The following is a 17,534-nucleotide window of genomic DNA, read 5'->3' as shown; positions in this document are numbered from 1 at the left end:
TAAAATTGGACATTTGTACTTTTTTGTTTGTTTTTTCCTTTTTAATTTTTTAAAAATTATTTTTATTGGCGTGTAGTTGCTTTATGATGTTGTGTTCGTTTCTGCTATGCAGCAAAATGAATCCGCTGTACATGTTCATAGACCCCGTCCTTCCGGACTCATTCCCATTCCGGTCACCATAGTGCACTAGGTAGAGTTGCCTGTGCTATGCAGTATGTTCTCACAGTTATCTGTTTTGTTTTATTTATTTAAACATTTTTAATATAATTTCATTTATCTACTTTTGGCTGTGTTGGGTCTTCATGGCTGCACAGGCTTTTCTCGAGTTGTGGTGAGTGGGGCCTACTCTCAAGTTGCAGTGAGGGGGCTTCTCATTGCGGTGGCTTCTCTCATGGAGCACGGACTCTAGGGCATATGAACTTTAGAAGTCACGGTTCCAGGACTCCAGAACACAGGCTCAATAGTTGTGGCTCACAGGCCTAGTTGCTCTGCAGCATGTGGGATCCTCCTGGATCAGGGATCAAGCCCATGTCTCCTGCATTGGCAGGTGGATTCTTTACCTCTAAGCCATCAGGGAAGTTCTAGTTCTCTATTTTAAACATAGTGTCAATAGTGTATATGTGTCAATTCCAGTTTCCCAGTTTCTCCCCCTTTCCCTTCACCCTTGGTGTCCATGTATTTGTTCCCTACGTTTGTGTCTTTATTTTCTGCTTTGCAAATAAGATCATCTATACCATTTTTCCAGATTCCATGTATATGTTTTGATATTCGATATTTGCTTTTCTCTTTCTGACTTAAACTTTACTTTGTATGACATTCTAGGTCCATCCATGTCTCTACAAGTGACTTCATTTTGTTCCTTTTTATGGCTGGGTAAAATTCCATTGTGTGTATTTATCACCTCTTCTTTATCCATTGCTCTGTTAGTGGACATTTAGGTTGTGGAAATTGTACTTTTTGACCTTTATTCAATTTCCCCTGTTCCCTGCTTTTGGTAACCACAAATCTGATCTTTTTCTGTAAGCTTGGGGTTTTTTGTGTGTTCTTTTAAGATTCATATGTACACGAGATTATATGGTGCTTGTCTCTCTTTCTGACTTATTTCATTATACTGCTCACGAGGTCCATCCATGCTGTCACAGATGGCAGCGTTTCCTTCCTTTTTGTGGCTGGATAGCATTTCATAATATGTATGTCCCACCCTTATGGCTCAGTTGATAAAGAATCTGCCTGCAACGCAGGAGGTCTGGTTTCGATCCCTGGATGGGGAAGATCCCCTGGAAAAGAGAAAGGCTACCCCACTCCAGTGTTCTGGCCTGGAGAATTCCATGGATTGTATAGTTCATGGGGTCTCAGAGAGTCTGACATGACTGAGCGACTTTCACTTTCACACCACATCTTTAGTCATGCGCTGATGGACACTTAGGTTATCAACGTATCTTGGCAGTTGTAAGTAATGCTGCATTGGACGTGACAGTGTAGGTGTTTCTCTGACATAGTGGTTTAATTTCCTTTGGATATATACCCAGAAGTGGGGTTGTTGGATCACATGATAGTTTTATTCTTAACTTTTTTGAGGAACCTCCATTCTGTTTTCCATCGTGGCTATACCAGTGTACTTTCCTACTAGCAGGGCGCAAGGGCTCCTTTTTCTCCACATCCTCACCCGCATGTGTTCTTTCTTGTCCTTTTGACTGTGACCATTCTGACTAGTGTGAAGTGATGTCTTCTTGTGGTTTTGATTTGTATTTCCCTAATGATTTGCGGTTGAACACCTTTTCATATACCTGTTGATTATTTGAATATCTTCTTTGGAAAATCCCTTGCCCATTTTAAAATTACATTATTTGGGTTTTTTTTTTTCTAAATCGCTATTATATTAATTCTTTATATACAGTATTTTGTATATTAACCTCTTATCAGATATATGATCTGTAAGTATTTTCATCCGTTCTTTTGGTTGCCTTTTCGTTTTGTTGATCATGTTTTTGGTTTGCAGAAGCTTGTAAATTTGATGTAGTTATACTTGTTTTTTGTTTTGTTGCTCTTACTTTAGGTGTCTTATCCCAGAAATTGTTGCCAAAACCGTTCTGTGCTTTTTAACATGGTTTTCTGTTAGCATCTACTGTGTGTTAGCTGCTGGGTTAAAGGTAGTGGAAAAGACAGAATTCTGCTCTGTGTGTTGTGTTGAGGGGAACAGGGTACAGTAGCTGAGGAGATAAACTAAATAAACTAATAAATATTTTTACATAGTGGTAAATGATATAAAAATGCTTTTTTTTTATAAAAATGCTTTTTAATGATAGACTGAATGTATGTAGTTATCTTGCTCCCTTAATGTCATTAAAATGACAGTAAAGTGATTTTTAAAAGGCAAAAGAATAGGAGAAGAGACACTATACTTTCTTAAGCTATAAAGTAGGTGGATGAAAAGCGATAGATTAGATTTTAGAAAATTGAGCCAGCGGTAGGGAATTGGTGGGAACCAACTGCTATTTAGATTATGGATAAAAGGCCTTCCTTGGATTTGGGAGCATGAGATACCTCATAGAGTAAAGGTTGAAAACAGGATAATTTGTTCAGAATCTGACTAAGAAGCAGTTGGAATCTCTGATCCCTTCCTGTACAACTCATAGCTGTTGACCTTAAGAGAACACTACAAGTTTTTCCCCTGGTGGTGGTAAAAGAGAGACTTTCTGGACTATCACACTACAGGCACATTTGAAGGTATGTGGGGGCTTCTGTACTGGAGATAGACAGATTTACATACTGAATGTGAGAGCTGTTACCCTTATTCCTCATTTGACTTGTCAGTATTAATCTTTGCGTGCTTTTGTCTCTTAGAATTGAAGAAATACAGGTATCTTAGTTTTAGAACTCAGATCTTTTTGAAGAGAGAGGCAGTTCAGAAACAAAGGTATCATAGGTATTACAGCATTTTTACATTATTGTTTTCTTGTTTTACTTTGCACTCTAATAATCACAGAAAACTAATAAAACTGATCACATGGATCACAGCCTTGTCTAACTCAGTGAAACTATGAGCTCTGCCGTGCAGGGCCACCCAAGATGGATGGGTCATGGTGGAGAGTTCTGAAAAAATTTGGTCCCCTGGAGAAGGGAATGGCAAACCACTTCAGTATTCTTGCCTTGAGAACCCCATGAACAGTAGGAAAAGGCAAAAAGATATGATACTGAAAGATGAACTTCCCAGGTCGGTAGGTGCTCAATATGGTACTGGAGAAGAGTGCAGAAATAGCTCCAGAAGGAATGAAGAGACGAAGCCACAGCAAAAACAGCTCCCAGCTGTGGATGTGACTGGTGATGGAAGTAAAGTCCAATGCTGTAAAGAACAATATTGCATAGGAACCTGGAATGTTAGATCCATGAATCAGGGTAAAATGAAAGTGGTCAAACAGGAGATGGCAGGAGTGAACACTGACATTTTGGGAATCTGTGAACTAAAATGGACCGGAATGGGTGAATTTAATTCAGATGACCTTTATATCTACTACTGTGGGCAAGAATCCCTCAGGAGAAATGGAGTAGCCCTCATAGTCAACAAAAGAGTCCAAAATGCAGTACTTGGGTGCAGTCTCAAAAACGACAGAATGATCTCTCTTTTTTCCAAGGCAAACTATTCAATAGCACAGTAATCCAAGTCTATGCCCCAACCACTAATGCTGAAGAAGCTGAATTTGAATGATTCTATGAAGACCTCCGTGACCTTCTAGAACTAACACCAAAAAAACATGTCCTTTTCATTATAGGGGATTGGAATGCAAAAGTAGTAAGTCAAGAGATACCAAGAGTAATAGGCAAGTTTGGCCTCAGTGTACAAGATGAAGCAGGGCAAAGGCTAACAGAGTATGCCAAGAGAACGCACTGGTCATAGCATACACCCTCTTCCAGTAACACAAGAGATGACTCTACACATAGATATCACCAGATGGTCAAGACCAAAATCAGGTTGATTATATTCTTTGCAGCCAAAATTGGAGAAGCTCTATACAGTCAACAAAAACAAGACTAGGAGCTGACTGTGGCTCATATCATGAACTCCTTGTTGCCAATTCAGACTTAAATTGAAGAAAGTGGGAAAACCACTAGGCTGTTCAGGTATGACCTAAATGAGATCCCTTATGATTATACAGTGGAAGTGGCAAATAGATTGAAGGGATTAGATCTGATGGAGTGCCTGAAGAACTATGGATGAAGGTTTGTGACATTGTACAGGAGGTGGTGATCAAAACCATTCCCAAGAAAAATAAATGCAGAAAGGCAGATTTGTCTGAGGAGGCCTTACAAATAGCTGAGAAAAGAAGAGAAGCAAAAGGCAAAGGAGAAAAGGAAAGATATACCCATCTGAATGCAGAGTTCCAAAGAACAGCAAGGATAGATAAGAAAGCCTTCCTCAGTGATCAGTGCAGAGAAATAGAGGAAAACAATAGAATGGGGAAGATTGGAGATTTCTTCAGGAAAATTAGAGATACCAAGGGAACATTTCATGCAAAGATGGGCACAATAAAGGACAGAAATGGGATGGACCTAACAGAAGCAGAAGATATTAAGAAGAGGTGGCAAGAATACACAGAACTATGCAAAAAGGATCTTAGTGACCCATGTAACCACAATGGTGTGATCACTCACCTAAAGCCAGATACCCTGGAGTGTGAAGTCAAGTGGGCCTTAGGAAGCATCACTATGAACAAAGCTAGTGGAAGTGATGGAATTCCACTTGAGCTATTTCAAATCCTAAAAGGTGATGCTGTGAAAGTGCTTCACTCAATATGCCAGCAAATCTGAAAAGCTCAACAGTGGCCCCAGGACTGGAAAAGGTCAGTTTTCATTCCACTCCGAAGGCAGTGCCAAACAATGTTTGAACTACTGCACAACTGCACTCATCTCACATGCCAGCAAATTGATGCTCAAAATTCTCCAAGCTAGGCTTCAACAGTACATGAACCGAGAACTTCCAGATGTTCAAGCTGGATTTAGAAAAGGCAGAGGAACCAGGGATCAAATTGCCAACATCTGTTGGGTCATAGAAAAACAAGAGAATTCCAGAAAAACATCTACTACTTTTTTACTGACTACACCAAAGCCTTTAACTGTGTGGATCATGACAAACTGTGGAACATTCTTAAAGAGATGGGAATACCAGACCACCTTACCTGCCTCCTGAGAAATCTGTATGCAGGTCAAGAAGCAACAGTAGAACTGGACATAGAACAACAAACTGGTTCCAAATTGGGAAAGGCTGCATTTCGTCAAGGCTGTATTTCGTCACCCTGCTTATTTAATTTACATGCAGAGTACATCATGTGAAATGCCGGGCTGGATGAAGCACAAGCTGGAATCAAGATTGCTCGGAGGAAATATCAATAACCTCTGATATGTAGATAATACCACTGTTACTGTAGAAAGTGAAGAGGAACTGAAGAACCTGTTGATGAAAGGAAAAGAGGAGAGTGAAAAAGCTGGCTTAAAACTCAGCATTCAGAGAACTAAGATTATGGCATCCAGTCCCATCACTTCATGGTAGATAGATGAGGAAACAATGAAAATAGTGACAGGTTTTATTTTCTTGGGCTCCAAAATCACTGGGAACAGTGTCTGCAGGTATGAAATTAAAAGACACTTGCTCATTTAAGAGAGAAGAAAAGCTATGACCAACCTCGACAGCATATTAAAAAGCATAGACATTACTTTATCGACAAAGGTCTGTGTAGTCAAAGCTATGGTTTTTCCAGTAGTCATGTATGAATATGAGAGTTGGACCATAAAGAAAGCTGAGTGCTGAATAATTAATGCTTTTGAATTGTGGTGTTGGAGAAGACTTTTGAGAGTCCCTTGGACAGTAAGGAGATCAAACCAGTTAATCCTAAAGGAAATCAGTCCTGAATATTCATTGGAAGGACTGATGCTGATACTGAATTTCCCATTCTTTGGCCACCTGATGAGAAGAAGTGACTCCTTAGGAAAGACCCTGTTGCTGGAAATGATTGAAGGCAGGAGAAGGGGATGACAGAGGATGAGATGGTTGGATGGCATCACCAACTCAATGGACGTGAGTTTGAGCAAGCTCTGGGAGTTGGTGATGGGCAGGAAAGCCTGGCGACGCAGAGTTGGATAATGGGGTCACAGAGAGTTCGATATGACTGAGCAAATGAACTGTACTGAACTGAAACTGGATGAATGTTTCCAACATACAGAAAAATACAGTAAATAATGCAACTTTTGATTACCTTCTTTTAGTTTTAATAAATAGTAACACTTCTTAGATCTGCCTTTTGAGAATTATGTTATTCATTCCATTCTCCCAGTGTAATCACCATTTGAAGTTTGCAAGAATCCTTCTGAAGTGTGTATAACCCTTTTTAAATAAAATATATACTTGTATCTACAATCATATGTAGTATTGTTGTATGATTTAGAAGTTTCAGAGTTTATCCTTTGACATAAGCCTTTTTGTTTACTTTTTGAGGTTTCCACTGATGAGTATAGATCTAGTTTGTTTAACTTCTATAGTTATCCATTGCATGAACATTTCTATTCTCCTGTTGATGGACATTTAAGTTATTCAGTATTCATGATTGTCAGCAATGCATTTAGTGTTGTTATTCATGTCTTTTTGTGCTTGTATATAAGTACTTAAGTGATTTAAGAAGTGTAATTGCTATTCATAGGGTTTACATGTACATTTTAACCGTATTAAATATTGCCGAATTGCTCTTCTGTGAGTTTGTACCATATCAAACTTTGGTACTGTTTTTTAGCTTGTGTGTGTGTGTGTTTTGTTGTTTTGTATTTTTTGTATTTCTTTAATTACTAGTGAGGACAATTTCTTCATTTGTTTGGCTATCTTGGTTTCTTATTTGAATTGCTTATTCATAGCCTATACCCATTTTCCTAATAGATTGTTTGTCTTTTTTTATTGATTTGTAAGAAATGTGTGTATGTATTTTGGATATTGCTACTTTGTCAAATGGTATTTTGATAATTGAATTCTAGTTGAATTGTATCATGATCAGACAATGATTTATATGATTTTATATTGAGTATGTTTTATGATTTTATTTTATTTGTCTTGTTGACTTTAATTTTATTTGTCAGATATAACATTTTGTTTGGTTTCTTAGTGATTGCTTTTGGGTTTTTAATATAATTATACATTATATTACATTACATTACATTGTACCTTTAAGTAATATTATCCTACTTCATTGGTAGTATAAGAAACTTACACCAATATACTTATACATTATTACATTTACATTACAATATACATTTCTTCTCTCTCAGCCTTTGTACTGGTTTTGTCAATTGTTTTACTTCTTTGTATATCATAACTGCCTAATTATTCATTTTGAATAGTAAATTGTACTCTATGGAGATATTTTAAAAGTTCTATATATGCTCATATATTTATCATTTCTGGTGTACTTCATTCTTTTGTTTTCCATTCACTTCACTCTTTCATTTGTTCTTTTGAATTCCATCAGTTACTTTCCTTCTGTCTGAAAGACAGCCTTTATTATTTTTTTAGTGTAGATCTGCTGGTGATAAATTCTTTTACTGTTTATATCTGAGAATGTCTTTATTTATCCTTTGTATCTGAAAGGGACTTCCAAATAAGTATAGAGTTATAGATAACTTTTTTTCTTTCAGTATTTTAAGGATGTTGCTCCATTGTCCAGTGTCTTGCATTGTTTCAGATGAGAAGTCTTGATCCTTGAAATGAACTGTATTTCTCTCAGTGTATTCTCTTTATGGTTTTAAGTATTTTGACTTTGGTATAGTTTTTTTCCCCCCTCATGTTTCTTCTTCTTGAGGTTCTTTGAGATTCTTAGATGGTAGTATTATAGTTTCCACCAGATTTGGAAAAATTTCAGTTATTATTTCTTTAAATATTTTTCTGTCACCTTCTCTACTTTGGGAACTCCTGTTACACATTTCTTAGGCTGATTGAAGTTGTATCACAGCTCAGGGATAAACAGCTCTGTTTACTTATGTTTTATCTTTGCCCCCATCTAGTTCATCTTGTGTAGTTTCTATTTCTGTTGTCAAGTTCACTGCTTTTTTCTATATTCCATTGTCTCTCCTTATGCTTTGTACTAACTTGTAGGACTCTTTTATGACTGTGTTTCCTTATTCTATTATTTTGTGTCATTGTTGTTTCTGTTTTAAATGATGGGTTTTCCCCCCTTATTTTGGGCAGCATTTCCTTATTTGCATGCTTACTAATTTTGTGATTGGATGCCAGAAATTGTACATTTTACCATGTTTAATATTGTTAATTTTGTATTCCTTTACACATTCCTAAGCTTTGTTCTGGCATGTAGTTAAGTATTTTCAAAATAGCTTGATTTTCTTGAAGCTTGTGTTTTAAGTTTTGTTAGGGAGAACTAGAATAGATTTTTGTCTAGCTAATTTTGCCTCACTGCTGAGGCAGTCTTGTTGAGAGTGTTCCTCCTGATGCCTGTGTATTTGGAGGTTTTTCCATCTAGCTCCTGGGATAATGTATTATTTCTGTTCCTTTGTCTGAAATGCATCCATTCATATAACTGGCCTGCTGTTTTGTTCTTTGAAGTAGGAATTCTTATCTTTCTCACTTCATTTTAGCCTGTAAGTTCAATTTGTTTGCTTTTGGTCCATTGAAATTTATTGTGATTTTTATCATAGCTCAGTATAAGGTCTATGTTTTGTTAAATGTTCATCTTTATTTAAAAACATTGTGTTACTTGTTGTGCTTTATGGATGTAGCATTTGTTATTATTACTCAGATATTGATTTTTTCCTTGCTGCGTCAGTTATTGATGTGTGCATGTGTGCTAAGTCATTTCAGTCGTGTCCAACTCTTGCAACCCGGTGGACTGCAGCCCACTAGGCTCCCCTGTCCATGGGGTTCTCCAGATAAGAATACTGGAGTGGGTTGCCAGGGATTTGTTAAAAATATTTTTGATTATTTATTTTCCATTGGTTTCTATGATTCTTGCATCATATATTTTGAGGTTCATTATTAGATACATACATATTTAGGATTGTGATGTTTTCTGGATGAATCATCCCCTTTGTCATGAATTGTATATGTTTAATGCTGGAAATACACCTTGTTCTGAAGTCTGCTTTTATATTTTCTTATGTTATTGATAATATAGCTTAAGTAGTTTAGTGATGACTAGCATTTCTATGGTATATTCTTCTGTATCTTTGTACTTCCATTTTATTGTTGCCTTTATATTTTAAAAATGTGTCTTTTAACTGTATGTAGTTGAATTTTTAATGATATCTAATAAACTCGTTAATTCAAATGCTTAAGTTCATTTAAATGTAATACGATCACTGATGTGGTTGGGTTTGAGCTCACCACATTTGTATTTGTTTTCTGGTTTTCCATATATTCCTTATTTCCTGTTTCTCCTTTCTTGCTTTCTTTAGAGAGCATTGTGTTTCCAGGATTTCAGCTTATCGTATTATCTTCTCTATTTTTTGCATGTTGCTTATAATTATTATATTTCTAATGGTTTCTCGAAAGATTACAGAATTCCTCTTACTTTTCACAATCAACCTTGAGTTTATAGTGTAACACTCCCAGGACACTGTATTCAAATCAGCATTAAATGTGCAGTTGATCTCTAAGCAGTGCAGGAAGTAGACATGCTGACCCCTGTGAATCTGAAGATCTGGATCTAACTTTATAATCTGCCCTCCATAGCCACAGGTCACCATCTGTGTATCCAGCCAACTGTGAATCATGTAGTACTGCAGTTTGTATTTATTGAAAAAACGCCGGGTATAAGTGGACCCATGCAGTTCAAACCTGTGTTGTTTAAGGGTCGACTATATATCATTTTCTGGACAATGTAAGATCTTATAGTATTTAAATTTACCAAGCTCCTGCCTTTTGTGATTCAAATTATAAATGTTTTAAACTCCACCTATTTTTGCTTTAAAAAGTCACTAGTCTTTTGAAGATATGTTGCAAAAAAGGATAGAAAAGGACTCTTTTGAACCAATATATTTACCCTTTGAGATGTCTTCATTTTCTCTTGTAAGACATGAGGGTCCATCTGAGTCAGTTCCCTTTTGTCTGTATGATTTCTTTTCTGTTTCTTGTAGAGCTGGTAGGTTTGATCTTCATAGAAGTCTAGTTTTTTGTTTTTCTTTTAGCACCTTATTGATGTATTTTCATTTTCTATTTGCTTCTTTGATTCTGATGAAGTTTTCAGTCATTCTTACTGTTCTTCCCCTTACGATAGTGTATCCTTTTTAGCTGCTCTTACGGTGTCCTTTTTGACATTGGTTTTCAGTAGTTTGATTATGGTATTCCTAGGTTTCATTTAAAAAATATTTATTCTGGTTGTGTTTCACAGAACAAGAGGATCTGTTTGTTGAACATGTGAACATTATTCAGCCCTGTGCACTCTACTTTTCCTTAGGGTTCCAATCATATGTTTTATTTTTCATATCATCCCACATTTTTCTGGTGCTTTTTTTTTTTTTAACTGTCTTTGAATTTGTTCTTTGCTCTGTCCATCTGTTCCTAACTTTATCTGAAGTTATTTTGTTTAAATTTTTTTTTAATTTCAGACTGTATTCTTCATTTCTAGGATTTGCACTTTGATTTTTCAGTTCTTTCCTAATTTTCTGTTTCTTCACTCCTGTCCATTTTTTCTTTTAATTCTTTAATAATATATGGAAATATTTTAAAGTCTTTTTTTTTTTTTGCTCATACCAGCATGTGAGTCATCTGTGAATTTTGTTCTTTTAGCCTGTTTTTTTCTCTTAACTTTCCTACTTCTTTTCATGTCTTGTAATTTTATAATTATGTCTTAGATGTTCTGTATTCAAGAGCAGCATAGATAGACTAAAGTGGTTAATACTTTCTTCCTGAATGGTCTTGTGTTTTCCTTTGTCAGGAAGCAAGGATAAGAGGTTGACCTCTTTGGTCTGATCAGGAATTTAGCTGAGTTGGAGCTCACTTGTTGCTTGAGCTAGTTTCAGTTCATTGAAAGTGAAGTGGGGAGTTCCCTGGCTGTCCAGTGGTTAGGACTCTGTGCTTTCACTGCCAAGGGGCTGAGTAGTCCCTGGTCTGGGCAGTAATATCCTGCAAGCCAAAGTGGCCGTGCTTTTTTGCAGTATGTTTAATACCTCAGTGATGCTTCAGATTTTGACTGGCTAGTCAGGGCTACTCTCTAGTTGTGGTCTGAGGGCTTCTCATTATGGTGACTTCTCTTGTCATGGTGATGGGCTCTGGTGTGTGGGCTCAGTAGTTGTGGCTCCCGGGCTCTCAGCACAGGCTCAGTAGCTGTGATGCTCAGGCCTAGTGGCTCCAGGGCGTGCGGGATCTTCCCGGACCAGGGATTGAACCCATGTCTCCTGCATTGGCAGGTGGATTCTTTACCACTGAGCAACTGGGGAAGCCTGTAATGGCTTGCTTTTAAAAATGCCAATTAACAAGTAGGAAACTGACAAAAATAGAAATGAGACTAACTTAAATGGATGAATAAAGTTGCTTCATACTGATTATACTGTGGTGTTAAAGAAGACTTTGAACTCAAAGTTGTATTTTTAAAAGAACAATTATAATTTTCTATTATAGGAATCACATGCAGCCCAACTACAGATCCTTATGGAATTCCTCAAGGTTGCAAGAAGAAATAAGAGAGAGGTATATTATTTTGTGTATTTTACATAATGTTTCTTTACTGTTGTTGATTCTTGACATTTTTGTCCCCATTTTTGTGAAAGCACTTCAGGCTTAAAATTTTATTTAAGTATTTGAAAGCATTTGAGTTTTCAGGAGTTGTGTTTTTTTTTAAGCTTTGTTATTTTAGCTTCTTTTACCTTTGCAACTTGATATGTTAAAAACCCCTTTTTAGATATGAGCTAAAAAGTTTTCTGTAGATTTGAAAATAATGACATTACCTCAAAGCTATAAGGAATAGCTACAAAGAATGAAAGTTAGGCTCAAATGACAGCCAAACTTTTACCCTGAAAAGAAAACATAGGAGTTACAGTTTTCCTATGATTGAAATGCATGCTGGAGAGGAAAAACAAGTAAAAATATAGCTACCTATTTAGAACTTGGAAAGTGTAAGTCATGCAGGATAACTAAAAAATAACTTTTTATTAGAAATTTTATAACCATAGTGTGCTAACTAAGCATTTTAACATGTCAAAGTCATTTCACAATAGTACAGAATATGGGAAAACCAAAGACAAAATCCTATGTTCTCAGTAGCATGCTAAAATAACTTTGAAAACTGTTTTATATTTAAATTCCTAATTGACTCAGATCTTATATTTTTACTTTCAGTTGTCTAATTAGGTCATTTTCACTCAAAAAAATATAACCATGTATTTTAGGCTCCAGGCAGTCTTTATTATTTTTTGAAGATAAAAAAATGAGAACTTATTTTGATAACTGTGCATTGCCAGAACTTTATATTATCTTAGTTGGATATTTCCACTTTTTTTTGACTACTCATGATGTCTATTTTTAACTTTTTTTTACTTTGTTAGATTGGATTTTTCCATGTTATGCTTCTGTTTATAGCTAAATGTTGTTCACATGGTTTATGATTGTATTTTCCTTTAACTTTTGCTGAGGTAGCAGTTGTGATTTTAATATGTTTTAATATCTATTAAAATAATTTTCATTATAAATTGAAGACTTATATATACTTAAATGACTTTTAATTTATTTTTTTGGTGGGTACTTTGTCTTCAGTTTGTTTAAGAATCACCTGAGGATTTTCTTAGAATCCAAGTTCTGATGTAGAGTGTGTGTGTTGGAGCCTGATAATCTGCATTTCTAGCAAGCTCCAGATGATGATGCTCTTGGTCCTTGAATCATACTTTAAGTAATAAAGCTGGACATTTTATGACATATGGAAACAAAATTATTAATTCAGTACCCAGCCATCTTTGCTATAGCAAATTCTTTGGAAAGTGATAGTTTTTTCTATTTCATACATACTTTCTCCCCTCCTAAAACAGCATCAAATTGTTTTGAAGTAGTTTTATGTGGTCCTTTTTATATTAGACTTTCAACTCATTGAATGAAATTAGTACATAGGAAATTACTTGATATTGAATCAATTAAGTGAACAGTCCAAACATAAAGATAACTGGGGATTAAATGAAGTGGCTGATTATTATCTATGATCTGGATTATTAAGGTTTTCTTTTTTCTCTGAGATTTTTCATACTTCTCTAGAGTGTCTTAATGCTTGCAACACATTTAGAGTTGAAATCATTTCAGGCAAGAAGGATATAGCATATAACTATAAAATAATACAGATTGACCAGGAGGTCAGTTACTGCTTTTGATTTTTTTTTTCCTCGAGATTAACTTTCAGACTTTGGATATTAGCTTTGTGATTTTATGCAGAACTTCTAATTGGGCAGTTGAATCTGCTTTTCAGAGTTAACATACTTACTTGTTCAAGTGTCACATCTTGCTTTTAGAATTGTAGATTTAACTTTTGTTTTTTAATTTTTTTCTATTGACTCTCTTTTGAGCATTAGGAGAAGGGAATGTGCAAGGCGCAGAGTAGGCATTTTCATTAGTTATTTATTTCTGTGTAACAAGTTACCCTCACATTGAATGGCTTAAAAACAGCAAACATTTATGTAATATCTAGTGTCAGGAATCCTGGTGTAGAATAACTGAGTGCCTTGGCTCAGGGTTTCTCACCAAGCTACAAGCAATCCAGGTGTTGGCCAGGGCAGCAGTTATCTTAAGGTTCTACGGGGATAGGAATGCATCCAGTACTTATTGGCTGTTGGAAAGAGATAACCAAATTCTTACCACATGGGCTTCTCCATAGGATAACTTACTCCATGGCAGCTGACTTCCTCAGAGTGAGAAAGTAAGAAAATGAGAGGGTTTTATAGACAGCAGTCACAAGCTTTCTGTAGCTTAATCTTGAAAGTTACATTTCAACAAATGTTTTTTCTATTAGAAGCAAATTTTTGGGTCCAGCCCACACAAAGATGGAATTACACAGGTTATGGATTCTGAGGTGGGACTCTTTGGAGGCTGTCTTAGAGCCAGCCTACTACAGCACTTAACAAATATATGTTTTTAAATGAACATGCTGTTCTTTCTTCAAAGTGAGATTGAACAGGAGGGCTCCAGGTTCTATGTAAAAGCCAGTCTCCTCGTTGCAAATTTGTACCAGCATTTGAGCAATTTGCCTTACATTTCATTCAATTTAATTTTAAAATATGCTTTTAGTCGTTTGTGGTACCTTTTTAATTCTCTGTAATAGGACAGTTTTGAGGAGTCTTCGTTTCCTTTTGGTTTTGTTTGAAGTTTTATTTTGAATATAAATATATTGCATTTTAATATTTTTATATGAAATAAAGCACAGAAAACTTTGTTAAACAAATCAAAGTTTAAAGATTCATAGCGCGATCTTCCATGTAACCACCATCCTGATCCAATGATAGATTTTTGCTAGGACTCATAAAGCTCTTCGCCTACTCTTTCCAGATTATAGTCTTTTCCCTTGCCTTTAGGTAGTCAGTATTCTAACCTCTCTGTTTTTCTTTATTGTTTTAAAGTCTAAGTATTTTTAATTTATAAGTCTCTTCTTTTGAATTAATATAAATGCATTTCTGCATTATGTAATGTTTTGTTCTTCTCTTTGGCTCAGTGTTAAGATTCATCCCTAGTGTTGTATATGGCTATAATTGATTCACTTTTGTTGTTGTATAGTATTCTATTGAATACACACCATTTTTGTTATTGCAAACAGTGTTACTGTCTCATATATATATTTTATCAAGATATATATTAGAATATATATCTCTATGCTTCATATGTAGAAATGGAATTATTAAGTCATAGGATATGTACATCTTCAAATTTAGTAGATAATGCCAAACAATGCCTGAGTGGTTGAATTGGTTACTCTTCCTACAGGAATTGTAGGAATGTTCCTATTGTACTATATTCTTACCAGTACTTGATATCAGTAGACTTTTTTCAGTTTAGCTCATCTTGGGATATATATTGGTATCTCTTTGTGACTTTAAGTTTCATTTCCCTGATGGATAATGAGGTTGAGTACTCAGTACTATGAATTGGTCATTTGGGTTTTTGTATATGTATGAAGTACTTGGTTTAAGCTTTGTGCATCTTTTCTATTTCATTGATTTTCCTTCTGGTTTGCTTATATATTCTAGATAAAAATTCTTTGTTCTGTCTACCTACTTATCTATAGCAGATCTTTCTCCCCTCTAATTGGGCTAATTTTTTTCATTGTCTTAATGATGTTATTTGATGAAGAGAAGTTTCTGTCTATAGTGGAGTCAAATTTATTAGTTTTGCTTGTTATAATTAGTGCCTTTTCTATTAGGTAAAGAATTCTCCACCTGAGGTCATGAAGACATTTTGCTATATTATCTACTTGAATCTTTTATTCTTTTTTTTCATGCATACATCTATAATCTACTTGGGAATTTTTCATATGAATATCCAGATGTCCAAGCATCCTTAATTAAAAGGTTCATCCTTTTCCCATTGCTTTGAAATACCACATCTGTCATACATCATATGTCCATACATACATGGGTCTGTTTCCAGGCTCTCTTTTGCTCCACTAGTCTGTTTGTCTGTCTTTCTGGCAATACCACATTGTATTAAATACTGGAATTTTGAAGTAAGTTACTCTTCTTTTTTTAGGAAAGTCGCAGCTATTCTGGCTCTTTGTATTTCTCTATAAATTTTAAAACTGGCTGATACGTTTCCATGGTATACCTGCTGTGATTTTTATTGGGATTACTTTGACTCCATCGATCAATTTGGGAAGCTCTCTTTACAGTATTGAGTCCTCTAGCCGTTGAACATGGTATTTCTCTCTCTATATTTAGGTCCTTAAAAATGGCCTCCAAAATTTTGATATTTTTCATGATATTATTCTTATATATCTCTATTTTAGAGTTGTCCTTAGGTCTTCAATCATTTTTATGCTATTCTAAGTGATGTCTGTGTCTTTAATTTCAGTTTCTTACTATTTATTGCTGGCATATAGAAATGGAATTGATTTTGACACATACTTTTCTTTTTTTTGTATCCAGCAACTTTGGTAAAATCATTAATTCTGATAATTTGTAGATTATTTTGTATTTTCTTTGCACACAACATCATCTGCAAATAATAACAGTTTAGTTTCTTTCTTTATGATCCTTATATCCTTTATTTATTTTTCTTGTCTTACTCTGCTGGCTAGGATATCCGGTACAATGATGAATAGAAGTGGTGATAGCGGGGCATCCTAGTCTTGGTGCTGATCTCAAAGTGAAAGCTTTCGACGTGTCACCATTAGGTATGATGTTTTCTGTAGGTTTTTGGTAGGTATTTTTTTTAATCTTTCAAGGAGCTAAGTTTCTATTCCCAGTTTCCTAAGAGAATTTTTTTTTTTTAATTGTAAGTGGGGGTTGAGTATTCTCCAAAATTTTTGTGCAGTTGAGATGATATAATTTTTTTTTCATTTAAAATGGATCATTATTTGTTTAACATTAAAAACTCAATCAACTTTGCACCTAGGGTGACCAACTGTCCTGATTTGCCCGAGAGTGTTTAGTTTTATCACTGAATGTTCCGCATTCTAGATAAGTAGGACAGTTGTTTGCCCTCCTTTGCTCCCTTATTGCATCTATATTCATTAATAAGGTTGTTCTTTAACTTTTTATACACTGATCTTGTCTGGTTTTGTTATAAAGTTGGTTTTATCAAATTGGTTGGAGAATGTACCCTCTTTTTCTGTTTTCTGGAAGAATTTGTATAATCTAGGATGAATATCTTTGCTGAATGTTTAAGGATTTTGCTGGAAAAGCTGTATGGACCTGTTGTTTGCAGAAACTTGGTTGATTCATTTACTGCATATTCAGAGTTTTGTTTTAGATGCCATTTTTGACATGTTGCATTTTTTCTAAGAGTTGTCTGTTTCTTCTAAATTTTCAAATTTTTTAGTATTAGATTGGTCTTAATACTAAATTTTTAATACCACTAGAGTTTTTAGTGATGTCTTTCATTCCTGATTCTGCTTATTGGTGCTGTACATTTTTCTGTTTGTTTGTTTGTTTTGATCAGGTCATGTCAGGTATTCAGGGATGTATCAATTTTATGAGTTTTATCCAGGAACCAGCTTTTTGGCTTTGTTTATGTTCTCTACTTTATTTTTGTTTTCCATTTTCTTAATAATTACATTGTCCATCCTTCTACTTTTTTGGCTTTATTTTGTTGTTTCTTTTCTAATTTGTTAACTTGGATATACATATTAGTAGGAAGACTTTATTTTTAATAATATACACATTTCAGGCCATAATTCTTTTAGTTGCATCTAATAATTTTGGTATGACATTTTGTTTGTTATTCCTTAGTTGAAAGTAGTCTCTAATTTTCGTTATACTTTTTCTTAGGCATGTGGGTTATTTATAGATAAACTTATTACTTGGATGTTGGGATTCTTTCATTTAAAAAGAAGTTACTTATTTTATGTTTGGTTGTGTTGGAT

At 35.0% G+C, this 17,534-nt stretch overlaps 1 protein-coding gene across 4 annotated transcripts in view; it reads left to right on the top strand.

Moving 5' to 3' along the window:
• COP1 (COP1 E3 ubiquitin ligase) overlaps positions 1-17,534 on the top strand; it is a 214,756-nt gene that overhangs the window by 44,531 nt on the left and 152,691 nt on the right. For 3 of the 4 annotated variants that reach the window (XM_043924369.1, XM_043924370.1, XM_043924372.1), the window contains exon 6: positions 11,606-11,674. The exons of the other annotated variant lie outside the window; for it this stretch is intronic. In XM_043924369.1, coding sequence (XP_043780304.1) covers positions 11,606-11,674 — 69 coding nt within the window. The remainder of the gene's footprint in view (positions 1-11,605; positions 11,675-17,534) is intronic. 4 annotated transcript variants of the gene reach the window in all.

Source organism: Cervus elaphus, chromosome 14 (assembly GCF_910594005.1).
Source record: "Cervus elaphus chromosome 14, mCerEla1.1, whole genome shotgun sequence".
In the NCBI taxonomy this organism is placed as follows: domain Eukaryota; kingdom Metazoa; phylum Chordata; class Mammalia; order Artiodactyla; family Cervidae; genus Cervus; species Cervus elaphus.
This window is presented reverse-complemented; position numbering and strand designations above follow the sequence as displayed.